The sequence below is a fragment of the Ochotona princeps genome, chromosome 9, assembly GCF_030435755.1.
Source record: "Ochotona princeps isolate mOchPri1 chromosome 9, mOchPri1.hap1, whole genome shotgun sequence".
Classification (NCBI taxonomy): domain Eukaryota; kingdom Metazoa; phylum Chordata; class Mammalia; order Lagomorpha; family Ochotonidae; genus Ochotona; species Ochotona princeps.
The window spans coordinates 42,185,234-42,202,119 of NC_080840.1; the positions used below are offsets into that span (position 1 = coordinate 42,185,234).

At 44.4% G+C, this 16,886-nt stretch overlaps 1 protein-coding gene across 1 annotated transcript in view; it reads right to left on the bottom strand.

Annotated features, from left to right (window-relative positions):
* Positions 1 to 16,038, bottom strand: part of TCEA1 (transcription elongation factor A1) — a 33,882-nt gene extending 17,844 nt beyond the window's left edge. The window contains exons 1-3 of the mRNA XM_004580595.3: positions 15,799 to 16,038; positions 5,665 to 5,727; positions 690 to 795 (exon numbers count right to left, since the gene is read on the bottom strand). Of these exons, the coding sequence (XP_004580652.1) occupies positions 690 to 795; positions 5,665 to 5,727; positions 15,799 to 15,861 (232 nt within the window). The 5' untranslated portion in view covers positions 15,862 to 16,038. The remainder of the gene's footprint in view (positions 1 to 689; positions 796 to 5,664; positions 5,728 to 15,798) is intronic.
* Between the last annotated feature and the right edge of the window lie 848 nt (positions 16,039 to 16,886).

A 16,886-nucleotide genomic window follows, 5' to 3' on the forward strand; every position in this document is an offset into this window, starting at 1 on the left:
AGATCTCCCATACGAGGATTCACTCCCCTCAGTAGCCGCAACGGCTGGAGGTGCACCAATCTGAAGCTTGGAACCTGGAACTTCCTCCAGGTCTCCCACACGGGTGCAGGAACCCAAGGCTTTGGGCCGTCTTCGACTGCCTTCCCCAGCCACAAGCAGAGATGGACAAGAAATGGAGCTGCCAGGATTAGAACTGGGGCCCATATGGGATCCCAGCGCATTCAAGGCAAGGACTTTAGCATCTAGGCCAATGACGCCGGGCCCACGGGACAACTATTGTTAATAACAAAACAGCTAACAAAGAAGATGGTGAATGTTTCTAACACAAAAAGTTAACAAATGTGTGAGCTGATGGACATAACAATCATCTTAATCTGGTCTCAAGGATAATTACTGTGTCAATTATACACACACATGTGCGTGACTATGTATCACATATGTATGTTCTTCTTTTATCTCCAACTTTCCCTTGGAGATAGACTCTTGTGCCCAAAGAGCTTATCTAGTATGTGTATAAGAAGGCAAGAAAGCTAAATCTGACAGGCCTAAAAAATGAAAAACTTTTCTGAGATCAAACTAACCCCACATTATCATGCTTATGAGGAATGTGCCCCAAATTTAGAGAGAAAAAAGTGCAAACATGAGAATAAATTAGATGATAAAAACATGTATGGGAGGATAAACTGTACCTAATAACTTTTTCCAGGATTTGATGAGAGACTTTGCTAAAGATGTAACTTCTTCATCTGTACTTTGCTTGCGAATAGCATTAACTGACATTCCGATTCTTGTAGACTGCAAGGCAACAATACAGCAATACAATACAATAAAACAAAATAATAAAATAATAAAGTTGTACACCAATTTTATTTCAAGCAATTTGGCATTCCACCCAACTTGTTTCTCAGGTTCCTATTTCCACTCCAAGATAACAAAAACAACAACAACTAAACTCCTCAAATATTTGTATTCTTATGCCATAGACTTAATAGACTTTTTTTTTCAATTTAAACACTGTACTCATCAAAATTATTACAGAGACCTGCAAATATATAACTTACTACTGTAATAAGGCTGGTAAACTTATGAAATCAGTCCTTTCATGGAAAACTGAGGATAAAATGTACAATTCACTTGTAAAAAAAATAAGGCATGCTGAAGAAATCATGACTAATATATGTGTCTCTTTGATTTTAGACATTCTGCATATATTACTCCACAGAGCTAAAACTTATTGAGTCTATCTAAACATAAACTACCACTTACAGAGGTTTAAAAGACATTTTTTGGCCTTTAACTGGCTTATAAACATAGATATTAAACTGAGCTTCAGAGGATGTAAAATTTAACATGTGATATTATGCACCCAGGATGCTATCTGGAGCATCCATATTCATTAATCTTCCTAATAACTCTTCAAAGTTGAAATCACTCTACTTTTTTAACAGAATTTCTTTTTCTTTCTTTCTCCTTTCTTCCCTCCTCCCTCCCTTTCTCTTTCTTTTCTATCTGTCTCTGAAAGGTAGAGATACAGTGAAAGGAGAGATGGAATGACAGGTTCTGTCCATCTGCTAGTTCACTCTCCAAATGAAGCTGGGCCAGACTGAAGTCAGGATTCCAGAACTCCAATCAGATCTCCCATGTGGGTAACAAGGACCCAAGCACTTGGGCCTTCTTCCACTGCTTTATCAGATGCGTTATGGGAAAGCTAGATTGGAATGGAGTAGCCACGACTTCAAACTGGTGCTCCCATGGGATGCCGAGTTTTGCAGCTGGTAGGCAGCATAATTTGCTGAGCCACAAACACCAGACCCTCATTTGACTTAGTTTTAAAGATGAAAAGACTGGATATAACAATAAATAACTTTCCCAGTATTATACCATTATTAATTGAAAAGGCTGGGATTTTAATTTAGCTTTGTCTACTTACAAGGTATATGCTCTCTCTCACAATGGTTTTCAAGTTGTGCTCAAAGATCATAAAAAGCAATTGCAGTGCAATTAAAAATGACCAAAAAAATGTTTAATTATTTAGCAACTTCAGGCTGTTAGTAGACAATCTTTAAAAACATATAGGTAATTGGAGAAAAAAAATGACAAAAGAAATTCCTAGTACTGAGAGAGAGAATGGACCCCTGCTGTAAGTTTTAAGGCAAAAAAATAAACTGGTACTTAAGGTTTGCTTTTAAATAATTTAACTCAACAAAAACACAAGTGTTGGGCAAGAATTCAGCATCTGTGACTGACTGGTACATCCTGTATTATACTGACTGGAAAGCTTGGCATAGCAAGGTTTAATAGCAAAAGACTAAAGCACAGGATATTTTAATTATTAAAAAGACAATAATTGGAACCAAGGTTGTGACACAGCAAGATGCCATCTGCTATGCTGGAATTCCACATGAACACTGCTTCATGTCCCAGCTGCTCCACTTTCAAATCCAGCTCCCTGCTAATGTCCTAGAAACCCAGTAGAAGACAGCCTACAAGCTTGGGAACTCCTGAACCCACCTGGGGGACCAGATGGAGATACAGTCTCCTGGCTTTAGGCTGGCCCTGGCCACTGCAGACATTGATTGTGAACCAGAGGATAGATGAGTTCTCTATGTGTGTAACTGCCTTTCAAATAAAAAAAGAAAAAAAATCTAAAGACCATGATTGGGCTGACACTGTGGTAAAGCTACCACCAACTTGGATGTGAGAACTTATTGTGGGTGCCATTTCATGTCCCAGCTGATCCACTTTTGATCCAGCTCCCTGTTAAAGAGCAGATGGTCCACGCATGTGAGTCCCTACTACTTCCGTGGAACACACAGAAGAAGCTCTCGGCTCCTGGCTTTGCCCTGACATAGCCCTAAGTCACTGCAGCCATTCAGTGAATAGGCAGATGGAAATATCTATCTATCCCCCCCTTTCTGTAGTACTTTCAAATAAATAAGCCTTTAAAAAATTAATGATTATCCAACCCTACACCGAAGAAACTCATACTGATAATAAACATGCTAATAAAAGGAATAGATTATCTAGTCAAAATAAGAAACACAGTTGCTAAGGAAGAATAAAAAGTAAAAATCTGAAATAAGTAATTTTTTTCCCTTCAGAAGGTATTTTTGGGAAAACAGAAGAAAGTAGGCAGAGAAAACAAAGGACTACAAAGCTGTCTGCTTCAATAACCAAGCCTTGATTTACTTCTAAGAATTAAGCAGACTCTAGGAATTCTTCCCAGAACTGATACGCCAAGACTTTCAGGATGCAAAAGGTACCCTACAAAGGGACTAGCTTTGTGAAACAGCAGATACATCCACCGCGCAATGCCAGCATCCCAGAAGAGCACAGTTGCAGTCCTATACTGCTCTATTGAAACAACTCCCTACTGATGTTCCTGGGAAAAAGCCAGAAAATGGCCCATGAGTTTGGGCTCTTGTACACGTATGGAAGACCTGGATATTGCAGCCCATTTGGAAGTGAGCTAGCAGATAGAGGACAACTCCCTCTCTCTCATAAGTCTGCCTTTGAAATCAGATAAACCAATAAATCTTTTAAAATTGTCTTATTGTTAGCAAGCAAATGGTCCCAGCTGAAACCATCATACTTAGTGAAGTAAACCAATCCCAAAAGGACAAATATCATATGTTCTCTGATATAAGACAGTTGATATGCAAAGTACAACATTTTATATATATATATATGAACTGTACAAGGGAGAGGGAGTTTGTATATCAGAAAGAGAAAGTACTACACAGTATGCATCTCCACACCCAAGGAAACAAATACACCTTCACATCACAATACCAGGTTTTCTAACTTTGCCTGTACTTACCATGTCACCAATATTTACATATTAGAAAGTTAAGCTTATAACGGTATTGAGGGAATGAACTATTGTGATAACACAGGGACGGAAGGTGGGAGGGGGAATAGTGAGCAAAAGAGCGAGATGAGCCTCTATGCTTTTAAAGCTGTACTGTGAAAAAGAATAAAACAAAAACTGTGACAAAAAAGTATTTTGTGCTTAAGTAATATAAGGAATTATGGGGTTAAACAGCTTTGTTGACTGCAGGACTGATCCAAGTTTTTAGGTAAACTGCATACTGTGAAACTCTAGCAGAGAAAATAAGTGTCTTCTTGGCTTACGAATTCTTTATAGACTTTGAAGTATACACTTAGAAAGGCACTACCCTGTAGGGGCAGGAAACATAGTCATAGAAGGCAACAAAATCATTTAGCCTCATCCTGCCCAGGCAATCACAAATGGAGCTTGGCACTCAGTAAACCTATAGCAGGCTCATTTTTAATTTGATAATTTTATGTGGCCCATGAATGATGGTCATTTGGGCAGTGAACCAGCAAATGGAAGATCTCTGTGCATTTATGTGCACCTTTCTTTGTAATTCTTTCAAGTACATAAAGAGAGTCTTTAAAAAAAAACAAACAAAAAGAAAGAAATAAATTATGGCCAGTGTGATGCCTCAATGGCTAAATCCTCACCTTGAAAGCTCCAGGATCCTATAGGGGTACCAATTTGTGTCCTGGCTGCTCCACTTCCCATCTAGCTCCCTGCTTATGATCTGGAAAAGCACAGAGGGACAGCCCAAAGCCTTGGGACCCTGCACCCACATGGGAGACCTGGAAGAAGCTCCTGGCTCCTGGATTAAAGATTGGCTTGGCTTAGGCTGTTGTGGCTATCTGGAGAGTGAACCAACAGATGGAAGATCTTTCTCTGTCTTTCCCTAAATCGAATCTGCCTTTCCAATAAAAATAAATAAATCTTTTTAAAAATTATTTTTATTGGAAAGAAAAAAACTAAAGCAAAGGAGAGATTTTCCATCTACTGGTTCACTCCCCAAATGGCTACATTGGCTGGAGCTGAACTGGGCTGAGGTCAGGAGCCAGGAGCCTCCTCCTGATCTCCCATGTGGGTGCAGGGGAACAAGTACCCGGGCCAGCCTCAGCTGGTTCCCATGCCACAACCAGGGTGCTGGATCAGAGTGGAGTAGCTGGGACATTAAGCAGCCAGTGTCACAAATGTGTCACAATTAGAACCCAAAATGAAATCTTGGACGACATACCACAGATTAACTTAAGTCACTCTGTTAAATAAATGAAGGAGAAGTACTGTGCAATCTCACTTGCAGAATTTAACAAAGGTTATCTGTAGAAGTTTAGAGTATAACGTTGGTTACCAGAAGCTGGAGACTACAGCAAGGGAGAAGGGACAGGGAAAGTCAGCAGTACAAAACCATAAGAAGCACTGATGTTCTACATAGTAGGGCAACTATAAAATTATAAATATAAAATATTTAGCCAGTGCTAAAAAGGGAGAAGAGTGACACCTGTCATCCTCACCATGAGGCAAGCTTCAAGCTGGCAACACCTACTGATGACAGATCCAGAACATAAAATCCTGAGAAACAAATCAAGGCCCCAAGTCTAAACTCCTCTCACAATAAGATTTCACTAGCATTATCAACCTGGGAGATTCAAGTGTTATTCTTAAGGAAGGTAATTAGTTTTTCTATAATGGGAATTAAGTAATCATTTATATTACAATCTTTTTAAAAAATAGGGTAAGAGTTTACATCATAAGACAATACAAACTTACACTGGTTTTAAAGTTACAGTATTTAATGAGATTCAGAAGCTGTGACAAATTTAAGAACATACCTGTAATAATTCCAGAGTCATAGGAATATTCTTCAGTTCCTTCAGCAAATCCAAAGCTCCAGCCTGTAAAACAAATCAATTTCATACTGAATATTCTGAACAGTAAGACAGAAACTCCTGCCAAGCATGTCCAGGCCCAAGTGAAGACCTGGAGGCACTGCTGTGATGTCCCTCTGCCTCCTTGGGCCCTAACTAGCCCTTTCATGGCAACATTAGTTAAGGATGGTAGGTCTGCAGACCTCCCTGAAGATCTGTTGCCCTCCTGTGAATCTGAAGAAGACAACAGATGCTCTGCCCTTCCATAATGAAGACTGAGGGAAAAAGGTCACAGTCCCTGGCAACAGCTCCCACTGCACTGCTAAGCATTTGGAGGTCTCTTTTAAGAGGTTAAGTGGAACTGAGCCTATCAACTAGTATTCCCACAGTCTTTTGAATTGGACAAGAAATTGAAGCCCATCAAGGCCAAGAAATTACTGGAGGCTGAAGAGACTCTGTGTGAGGCTCTGGAAGCTGTAGCTGCCCAGGACAAGGACAAGAAGTCCTGGTGTCTGCAAGAACTGCCACTGGTAGGAGACCTGAGAGAGGAGCTTTGGAAACTTCTTCATCGGGACACAGTCACTGCAGGTGAGCACAAGAATCAAGGCAAGCAGCAGCCCAGATCATGCCAGGTTACAGTAACCACTGGCATACATGTGGGTTAGGTCTAGGGACAGACCAGTCTGGGACAGTTCATAACATCCACTGGCAGATTGGAGAACCAGAATGGAAGCAGGAGGAGCCAAATCGGGCCGCAATACCAGCCAGCCAGTTCACATTAGGGCCAGAACAGCAATCAGGCTGGGCTGGGATAGGCTGCAGCACCCACCAGGAGGAGCTGGAATAGCGGGCAGGCTAGACCAGGCCAGGCTGCTCAGTAAAATTATGGATGCTGAGATGAGTCAGGTCATGCCAGCCTGTGGCCAGCGGGGCCTAGGTTCGTGAGTCCCAGGGGCAGGGGATCTGACAGGGCTTGTGTAGCTTGGCTTATTATAATTCTATAATGAGGACTCCATTGCAGCGTACAATTCAGTGTCATAGAGGAGAATGCTGTTGGTTTGGATCAAAGATGTGGAAATAAATGGGGAGAAAAACTAATACATTGGGCTAGTGGGCCAGGTGCTATGGCTCAGCGGCTAAATCCTTGCCTTGCATGCACCAGGATCCCATATTGGCAATAGTTTGTGTCCCAGCTGCTCCACTTCCCATCTAGCTTCCTAATTATGACCTGAGAAAGCAGTAAAGGACGGCCTAAAGCCTTGGGATCCTGCACCCATTTGGGAGAGCCGGAAAGAAGCAGCTCCATGACTCTGGCTTTGGATCGCATGGCTCAGGTTCTTGGGCCCACCTGCAAGGGGAGTGCTGGGTTCGTGAGCCCTGTGGGTGGGGAATCTGGCCCACCTGTGAAGGTGGTGCTGGGTTCATGAGACTCCGGTTAGAGGATTTGGCGGGACTTGAGGCCCACCTACTAGGTGGGTGTCGGGTATGTGAGCCTCAGAGGCAGGGAATCCAGTGGGGCTTGGGTCACCTGGCCCAGGTCCTGGGGTCCACCTAGTACGTAGGTGCCGGGTTTGTGAGCCCTAGACAGGAATCCGGCAGGACTCAGATTGCCTGACCCAGGTCCTGGGGCCCACCTGTGAGGTAGGTGCTGGGTTCATGAGCCCCAGGGGTGGGGGATCTGGCAAGATTCGGGTCGCGGGCCCAGCAGTGTGGCCTAGCAGCTAAAGTCCTCGCCTTGAACGCACCAGGATCCCATATGGGTGCCAGTTCTAATCCCAGCAGCTCCACTTCCCATCCAGCTCCCTGCTTGTGGCCTGGGAAAGCAGTCGAGGACGGCCCAAAGCTTTGGGACCCTGCACCCACGTGGGAGACCCGGCAGAGGTTCCTGGTTCCCGGCATCGGATCGGCGCGCACCAGCTCACTTGGGTAGTGAAAACATCAGATGGAAGATCTTCCTCTCTGTCTCTCCTCCTCTCTGTATATCCGGCTTTCCAATAATAGTAAATCTTTAAAAATAAAAAAAGATTTGGGTCGCCTGGCCCAGGTCATTGGACTCACTGCAAGAAATAAAATAGGTGGAGCAATGGACACAGGCCCAGTTGTGAAAAGAGAATAAGGCAGCTCCTTTAGTGCTGTAGCAAAAGGAGAATAGAACAAACTGGACAACCACCCCAGTCAAACAATCACAGCATAAAGTCTCAGCAAATGGAAACATGAGGATTACTATGTCAGCCAACAGACATTGGGAAGGTGGTTTCATCCTTGGACGGGTGAAATCAACAGCAGTTCAGAATTACCCAAACCACTTGGGCAGAGCCCTCAGAATATGTACACACTGAGACCCTGGGTTGATGAGACGGCAGTTCCTCATCCCTGGGTACTAGGACATTTGGAAAGTAGTGTGTGGCTTCCCATTTTGTCTCTCCCTTACCCCAGAACAAGAAGAAATAGCAAATTTGGAAACAATAAGTTCACCCAATTTTCCCTAAACCTTGATCCTTCCCACCCTGATCAACCATGTAATCACCATAAATAATAATTTTTTTTTTAAAAAATCCTTTCAGAAAAGAAGTCATAAAAGAGGTAAACACCATTACCTCATTAACTCCCAGGCAGCTTTGCGTGGAGCACCCAGTGCATTTTACAACCACTTACTTTAAAAAAAAAAAAAAAAATTGCACTGAGGTTTTCTTCCAAGACAATGATGTTCATTTCACAAGTTTTGATGCTGGGTAACAATAGTGCCCATGAATATACCCAACAGCCATCTAGCTGATGATACGTGTAAGTCATTAAAATATGACACCTAAGTACCCGACAAACCAATGAAACAGTACATCGTAGAAAAAAACAGAATCCCAGAGAATATCCTTCACTATGCATCCTAAAGGAGGACGCAAGGATGCGCTTTCATGACATTGTACTGGTCTTCTTAAATATGAAATCAAGTAAAGGGATTGACATTGTGGCTCATCATGTTAAGCTTCCCCCGGCAATACCAGCATCCACATCAGAGTACTGTTTCCAATCCAGCCACTTGGTAATGCAGTAGTGGATCTAAGTGGACCACTGCTGTCAACAAGGGAAACCAGGGTGGAGTTCCTGGCTCATGGCTTAGCATGGCCTTGAAGTAACAAACTGCTTTCTATTTGTCCCTTCCTGTGTCAGTGTCTTTTTTTTTTTTAAAGATTTATCTTTATTGGAAAGGAGAATCAGATTTTATAGAGAAGGAGAGACAGGAAGATCTTCCATCCACTGGTTTACTCCCCAGATGGCTACGACAGCCAGAGCCAAGCTTATCTGAAGACAGAAGCCAGGAGCTTCTGGGTCACCCACATGGGTGTAGAATCCCAAGGATTTGGGCCATCCTCCATTTGCTTTCCCAGGCATAAGCAGGGAGCTAAATGGGAAGTGGAGCAGCTAGGACAGGAACTGGTTCCCAAATGGAATCCTGGAGCTTGCAAGGCAAGAATTTAGGCATTGAGCCATCATGCCAGACCCCACAAATGATGTCTTATTATTGGGAACTACCCAGATTTCATTGGGGACATTATAAAAACATAGCATATAAACCATAATAGCTTGATGAAATGTGAGAATTTCTGGGATGCCCAAATAGATCAAGTTTTGGCTAAAGAACTATGGATCTGTATCTTCCATACGCGTATCTGTATCTCCTACTATGGGCGTTTTCTTCTATCAATGTCTCCACTTTGATCCAGGATCAACTATAAAGGAAGAAAAGGAATCACATTTCTAAGAGTTCCCTCAAAGGTCTCCTCATGCCTTATATAATGCTACCTGTCATGTCTGCAATATGATATGGTTTAAGCTGTTACCCAAGTAGAGGAAACTTTCCTTTCCTTGTCAATTCTCTTGGTGACCAGATGTATGGTGGAAAGAAAAAGCAAAGTAACACTCATGGAATAAAACTTCTATGATAGGGCCTGGCACAATAGCCTAGTGGCTAAAGTCCTGACCTTGCATGCACCAGGATCCAGTATGGGCGCAGGTTCTATCTCGGCAGCCCTGTTTCCCATCCAGCGCCCTGCTTGTGACCTGGGAGAGCAGTCGAGGACAGCCCAAAGCCTTGGGACCCTGTGCCCGCATGGAAGACTAAGAGGCGGTTCTGGGCTCCCGACTTCAGATTGGCTCAGCTCCAGCCATTGCAGCCATTTGGGGAGTGAATCAGTGGATGGAAGATATTCCTCTCTTTCTCTCCTCTCTGGGTATCTGCTTTCCAATAAAAAAAAAAATAAATAGATAAATCTTTAAAAAAAATAAAATAAGACCAGGAAAAAAAGTCTACAATCTTTCTCATAATTACAGTTTTCTAATGAGTTAAAAAATTCCTCAGTCTGGGGCTGGCATGGTGGTATAGCATACTAATCCTGTACCTGAAGCTCCAGAATCCCATATGGGTGACTCAAACACAGGTGACTCCACATTCAATCCAACTCCTTGCTACCAACCTGAGAAAGCAGTGGAAGATGGCCCACACCTTGAACCCCTGCACCCATCTGGAGTCCCAGAAGCTCCTGACTCCCAACTTCAGATCGGCCCAGCTCTGGAGGTTGCGTCTGTTTAGGGAATTAACTAACAAACGAAAGACACCTCTCTCTTCTTTTCTCTTTGTAATTCTTTCAAGTAAAATAAACCTGTAAAAGTCAAGTTTCTCTTAAAAAAACAGAAAATTAGGATGATTTTAGTTTAACTGGCAAAAACAGATGATTATTAAGTCACAGTAACAACTTTTGAATATTGCTATGAGCTATGTATAGTGTAAAACACTTTATATTCATTATGTCATGGCAACTCTAAATCCTATGGAAGCAAGCAATCTATTATATTCATTTTGCAGATGATGAAATTAAAATCCAGATATATTAGCTTGCACAAGCATATGCAACTAACTAGAAAAGTTAAGGGTCACTATAATTCTGTCAAATTATACTCCATCCTCTCTCAACAAATACCCATTAACAAAACATTATCAAGCTCTGCTCTGATTTGGGAATATAGCAATGAGCAAGACAGAATGCCTTCTGACTTCACAGGATTTTAAAACAAACAGAAAACACTGCTGTTTCAAATATACCCAGAAAAGGACAGTGACCTACCCAAGGTCATACTGATGGGTAGTGTATCACTAAGGACAAGAACCACACCTTCCTGCCCTTTATATCACCATCTTTTCATTTCATTTGTCCACCAGACAGCTCAGGGGAACAGCACTATGGAACAACAACAAAAAAAGATGTATTCTCTCACTGCTCAAACATCACCTACCTCCACATGTCAGGTCTGAAATCGCAGCATCTCCTACAGGTAATGATGCAAGAGAAAGAAAGAGTCTAACCTCCAGAGTCAAATGTAGTTCACTGCAGGGCTGAACAACAAGCTAAAGCTACTTCATTATTAACATTGTTGGTACTCCTCTCTCTCAAGGAAACGTGTTCTTAAAAACATGCTATTTGGGCCCAGCGTGATGACCTAGCAGCTTAAGTCCTTGCTTTGAAAGTGCTGGGATACCATATGGGTGCTTGTTCTAATCCCGGCAGTTCCACTTCCCATCCAGTTCCCTGCTTGTGGCCTGGGAAAGCAGTCAAGGACAGCCCAAAGCCTTGGGACCTGCACTCACATGGGAGACCCCGAAGAAACTCCTGGTTTCTGGCTTCAGATTGGCACAGTACCAGCCTTTGTGGTCACTTGAGGAGTGAACCAGCGGATGGAGGATCTTTGTCTCTCCTTCTCTATGTAAATATGACTTTCCAATAAAAATAAATAAATAAATAAATCTTAAAAAAAAAAGACTGTCTTAAGGAATAAAATGGACAAATAAGGTAACATAACACAGATGAAGTACCTTGACACACAAGAGATAACTTGTAAGAGGTACAATGATATAGGAAGAATTATTTTGATCTTACCATTTCCAAAGACCCACAAGAAACCCATATGAGGGTGCCAGTTCATGTCCTGGCTACTCCACCTATGCAGCTTTTTATTAATGTGCCTAGAAGAGCAGTGGATATCAGTCCCAAGGGCTTGGACCCCTACCACCCACATGGAGGCCCTGCTGCAGTTCTCGGCTTTGCTCTGGTCTAGCTATAGCTGTAACCAGCATTTGGCACATAAACTAGATCTCTTTCTGCCTTAAATCATCAATAAAGAAAAGAAACCTTAACACCACCCATGAACGCTCTTTATGAACTTCCTAACTTAAGGTTTCCTGGTGCAGCACTGGGACTAGACAAGTTAAACTGGCACCTGAGATACTAGCATCCCACATCAGAGTGCCAGTCCAAATCCACTGGCTTCTCCTCTTCTGATTCAGCTCTCTGCTAACATACTTGGGAAACAGCAGTAAATGGCCCAAGTACTTGGGGCCCTGCCACCAATGAGAGATCTGGATGGGTTCCAGACACCTGGCTTCGGGCTGGTACACTGGGATGGAAGAAATTTTTCCCTTTCCCTCTTTCTCTCCCACCTCTACCTTTCAAACAAAAAGTCCTTACACCCTTTATAAAGACAAATCCAGGTTATTACAGTCTAGGCATAAGAAAGCACTTTATATTCACCCAGTTTTTACAAAAATAGCTCCAATTTGCCATCCAGAAAAAAACATATTAAGTGATATTAGGGAACTTAGCTAAAGTTCAGAAGATCCCAGGAGTAAAACCTGGTTACTGACACCAACTCAAAGTAACAAAAAACAAAATCTTAAATGAAAAACAGCCTAAACCTAAAACGTTAAAGCACTTCCTGGGTCCCTGCAGCCTGAGAACGCTCACTTTGTACAACCATGATGAAGACCTTTTGCCATCAAACAAGGGAAAAAAATACTCTAGGCAGTCCTGGCCACAGGATATGGGGTGAGGATTCAGGGAAACCTGTCTACACTAGAACAGAAAGTGGTCTCACTTCCTGGCCTTCTAGTCACTTCACTGTACTCAGTCACAGTTCAAAAACACATCCAAGGGTCTTCCAGAGCAACCATGTAGCTCTGGAACCAGGCAGGAGTGCTAGCTTTGGAGGGTAAGACTCAAATGCACAAAAACCTTCATTTGGCCACCTAGTATTTATTAGGTTTAGGGCAATTCATTTAACTCTAAAAATACTTAGTCTCCTCATTTCTAAAGTAATTAACTTATAAAGATGTCTGAGCAATAAATAAGTAGGTATGGTGCGTATAGCAGGGTGTATGTATATGATGGGAGGGTGGGTTAAATTTTTTTCTCTCAAAGGAAGCTTATTTTTTCCTTCCATTTTCCACAAACTTTCTGAAGTACCTTCCTAAGTTCTCTACTTGCAGATCACCTGGCTCAGAGTAACAATTCAATAAATGGTTGCTACTTTCAGTGTAAGTGCCAACTGCAACCACCTAGGGTTTTACAAAAACAAAATGATAGCCAACAGCAACAGCAGCGTTTAACTTGTTGATTTAAATAATTATTACTCGTGGAACAGTTTGTCATTTCATAGCATAAAAACATTAAAAACCAGCTTAAGAGAGAAAAATACGGAAGCCACAGGAAGAGAAATAAATTTGTAATAAACCTTCAATCTCAAAACAACCTCATTAAAGTATGGAATCCTTAGTAGGCTATTTGTGGGTAGACCGTGTACTTCGGGGAGAAGAAAGGAGTACCATTCTGACCTTGCTCTTTATTTCATCAGCCTGGTTGAACTTCTAGAGTGCAGACATGAAAATGAAGGAGGGCAGAATAAAGGAAAAGATCCAAGTTTACTTTTTTTTTTTTTTGGAGGACACATTATCAAACTGGTACAGCTTTTGAACTACTAGGAAACAGATCTGAGATGAGACAACTAAATTTGAGGATTACCTGTGAAGTCTACCTCATTCTTTCCCACACTGGTCACTAACTGTTTTAGAAATCTGATTGAGAATGGTAAACACATTCCTAACTTCTCCATACCTGCCCACTGAGGAATTACACATTTTAAGAAACATTCATGGGCCCAGCGGCGTGGCCTGGCGGCTAAAGTCCTCGCCTTGAACGCACCGGGATCCCATATGGGCGCCGGTTCTAATCCCCACAGCTCCACTTCCCATCCAGCTCCCTGCTTGTGGCCTGGGAAAGCAGTCGAGGACAGCCCAAGGACTTGGGACCCTGCACCCGTGTGGGAGACCTGGAGGAGGTTCCAGGTTCCCGGCTTCAGATCGGCACGCACCAGCCGTTGCGGCTCACTTGCGGAGTGAATCATCGGATGGAAGATTTTCCTCTCTGTCTCTCCTCCTCTCTGCATATCTGACTGTAATAAAGTGAATAAATCTTTAAAAAAAAAAAAAGAAACATTCATTACAAGGAAACAAAAAACAAACACAACAGATATTCATTACAGTCCGAGTCAGACAAAACAATTATCCAACAAAACACTGCCCATTCCCCACTCCCAAGGCTTTTACTACAGGACACTGATGGGCTCCAGAGAAAATGTTTCCAATTTACACAAAATAATAAATGTGCAAACTAGGGCTGAGCATCTGGCATCCCATCCTAGAGTACTCAGTCCCAGCTTCTGGTTCACTTGCACCTAGGGAGGCTGCCGGAGTCCTTGCATGCAAGTTGAGAAACCTAGACGGAGCTCATCTCCTGGTTTTACCTGGCCCAATCCCCCAGCTCATATCTGCTGAGTGCATCCCTCTCCTGCCTTCCAAATAATGTCTAAAAAGTGATAAGCCTATCAAAACAACAAAACTATCACTTCCTCTGGTCAAATGAAAGGACTGTATCAATAAGAAAAATGGCACAGGCACCATGTGGAACAAAAACAGGAAACACTTTAAAAAGCCAATTGCAAATACTGATTAACAGAGTATAAAATTAAACATTGGGGCAAAGCACCTGTTAAAAGGAAAAGAGGAAGAGAGGATGTTTGTAGTCTTAAGTACTTAATGTTAACATTAATTTCTGATCTGGCTACCACATGCAAAGTAGAAGACCTGGTTACCGGCTTAACACAAACCACTCAGTACTTAATTTAGTTAGAGGCCCTGACTCACTGGCTGCCTCAGCCTGCTCATCCGTAAATTCGATGCACCTTAGGTACTAACAGCCGTGAGAAATAAACGTTTTTGCACAGATGTTCTGGAACTCTGAAAGTGCTGTGCGCAGTCAGCGCATCCCTTTTCACCTTGGTCTACATGGCATTTACTCACGACTGGGAGGAAATCATTTCGGGGACACCGGCAGTGAAAATATACTCTCAGCATGGAGGAACAAATTCGGGTGCAGAGCACCAGAAAATTTTATCTAAACTGCGACACCCCGGGGGGAACAACAGCACAGCAAGGTGATAAGACAATTCCCAGGGACCACAGGAGAGCAGGTTCGCATGTACGTATCCCAGCACTAACCATAGGCCACTTTGGTAAGTACCCATCAACTCTATTTGTCCCACTCCATCGACCAGCACACCCTAGTGGGTATGTGTGTGGTCATCAGGGCGGTAGCACACACTACGATCTGACAAAAATCTACTTTGTGAAACACGTTTAACAACCTGCCTGTTGGGTATGACCTGCTACATACCCGAGGTAAACAAATGGAAATGGTCGTTTGGTCTTTTCTTAAAACAAACAAACAAAACAACCACCACCCTGGAGTTTCGCCTTTAGCTCACGGGCAGTGTCTCAAAGCAATCACAATGCTGCACCGAACGCTGTTCGGCAATCCTTCTAGAATCAAGACTAGAATACATTTCCCTGAAACAGCGAAGGCTTCCTCCGCCCTGCGGCGCCAACGCTGGCCTGGGGAGGGGTGAGCACTACGGAACGGCGAGGGGGCTCCCCGGGACGCGCCGGGCTGGCTGGGCGGCCCTCCTCAGCGAAGCCCTGCCCGGCGCTGCCCTGCCCGGGACGCGGCCCTCCTCGGCGCTGCCCTGCCCGGCGCTGCCCTGCCCGGCGCTGCCCTCCTCGGCGCTGCCTTGCCCACTGCTGCCCTCCTCGGCACTCCCCTGCCCGGGACGCGGCCCCCGCCGCCCGCCTGGGGCTGCAGGCCTGTCCCGGTCCACCATGGGGGCGCGGAAGACCTTCCGGCCTCGCTCCCGACCAGCGCCGCCCGCCGGGCTCACCGCGTTTTTCTTCTGCACCATCTTGTCCATCTTCTTGGCGATGCGGATCACTTCGTCGTCCATGGCGTCGGCAGACGCTGGCCTGCAGGGGACGAGGGCAGACGTGACCGGGCGTCCGGCAGCCGCACCACGGCAGGCCGCGGCCTACAGGGCCTCGCTCCCAAACCAGCCCCGAGCGGCGGCGGCTCCTCCCCGCAGGCCGCACAAGTCGAGCTCGCGCGCGTCCCACAGGCACTACTAATCAACTGCGGATCGCTGAGGCGTCGGAGCGGGCGTCCGCCGGAGCGGGGCAAGCCTGGAGGGCGGCCCGGCTTCCCGCCAGAAGGGTTTTTGCCGCGCGTCTGTCTCCGCCCAGGGCGGGGTTTCGCCCCCAGCTCCCTGGGGGGCTGCCCGGAGCCTTAGAACCCGCCGAGATCCACGTAGCTTGAATGGGATTCATGTTCGGAAGGTGGAACTTTGCCGGTTTGAACGTGAGTGGGAAGCCGGGCCGAGCAGTCTTCTCCCTGGTCACTGCCAGGTGGAAAAACGCAACCCACCCTCTAAAAGGCCCTGGTGGCACGCGGCTGGTCGTTTTTTCGAGTTCGTTTGAGAGCGCCTTGAGCACTGAGGCCAACCTTGCACGCAGGACTTTGAATATCTAGAGTGGAGTAATAGTTAACCAAGTTAAGCAAGGCATCTCGCCTGCTTCTGAAGGCACTGGAGGCAGTTAGCGTCCTTAAGGCTTGGGGCTGGGCTGGGCATTAGGCACGCAGCATAAGGCGTGCCTGGGTCCCGGCCCAGCTGCCTGTTAATGCGCCTCAGTGTCGGCAGCTGGCACCTCAGTGCGTGAGTCTCTGCCACAGACCACCACTGTGGGCGTTTGGGGATTAAACCAGGTCCATGGAGACTGTCCTGCCGCCTTTCACAGGAAGAATTCAGAAAGCCAAGGTAGAAAGATACATATTGATAGTAGAAATTACAGACTCCTTGAAAGGGTCTTTGCCCAGTTAACACTGTTAATTTTTAAGATTTATTTTTTTTTTATTGCAAAGTCAGATATACAGAGAGGAGGAGAGACAGAGAGGAAGACCTTCCATGGTAGGATTCAC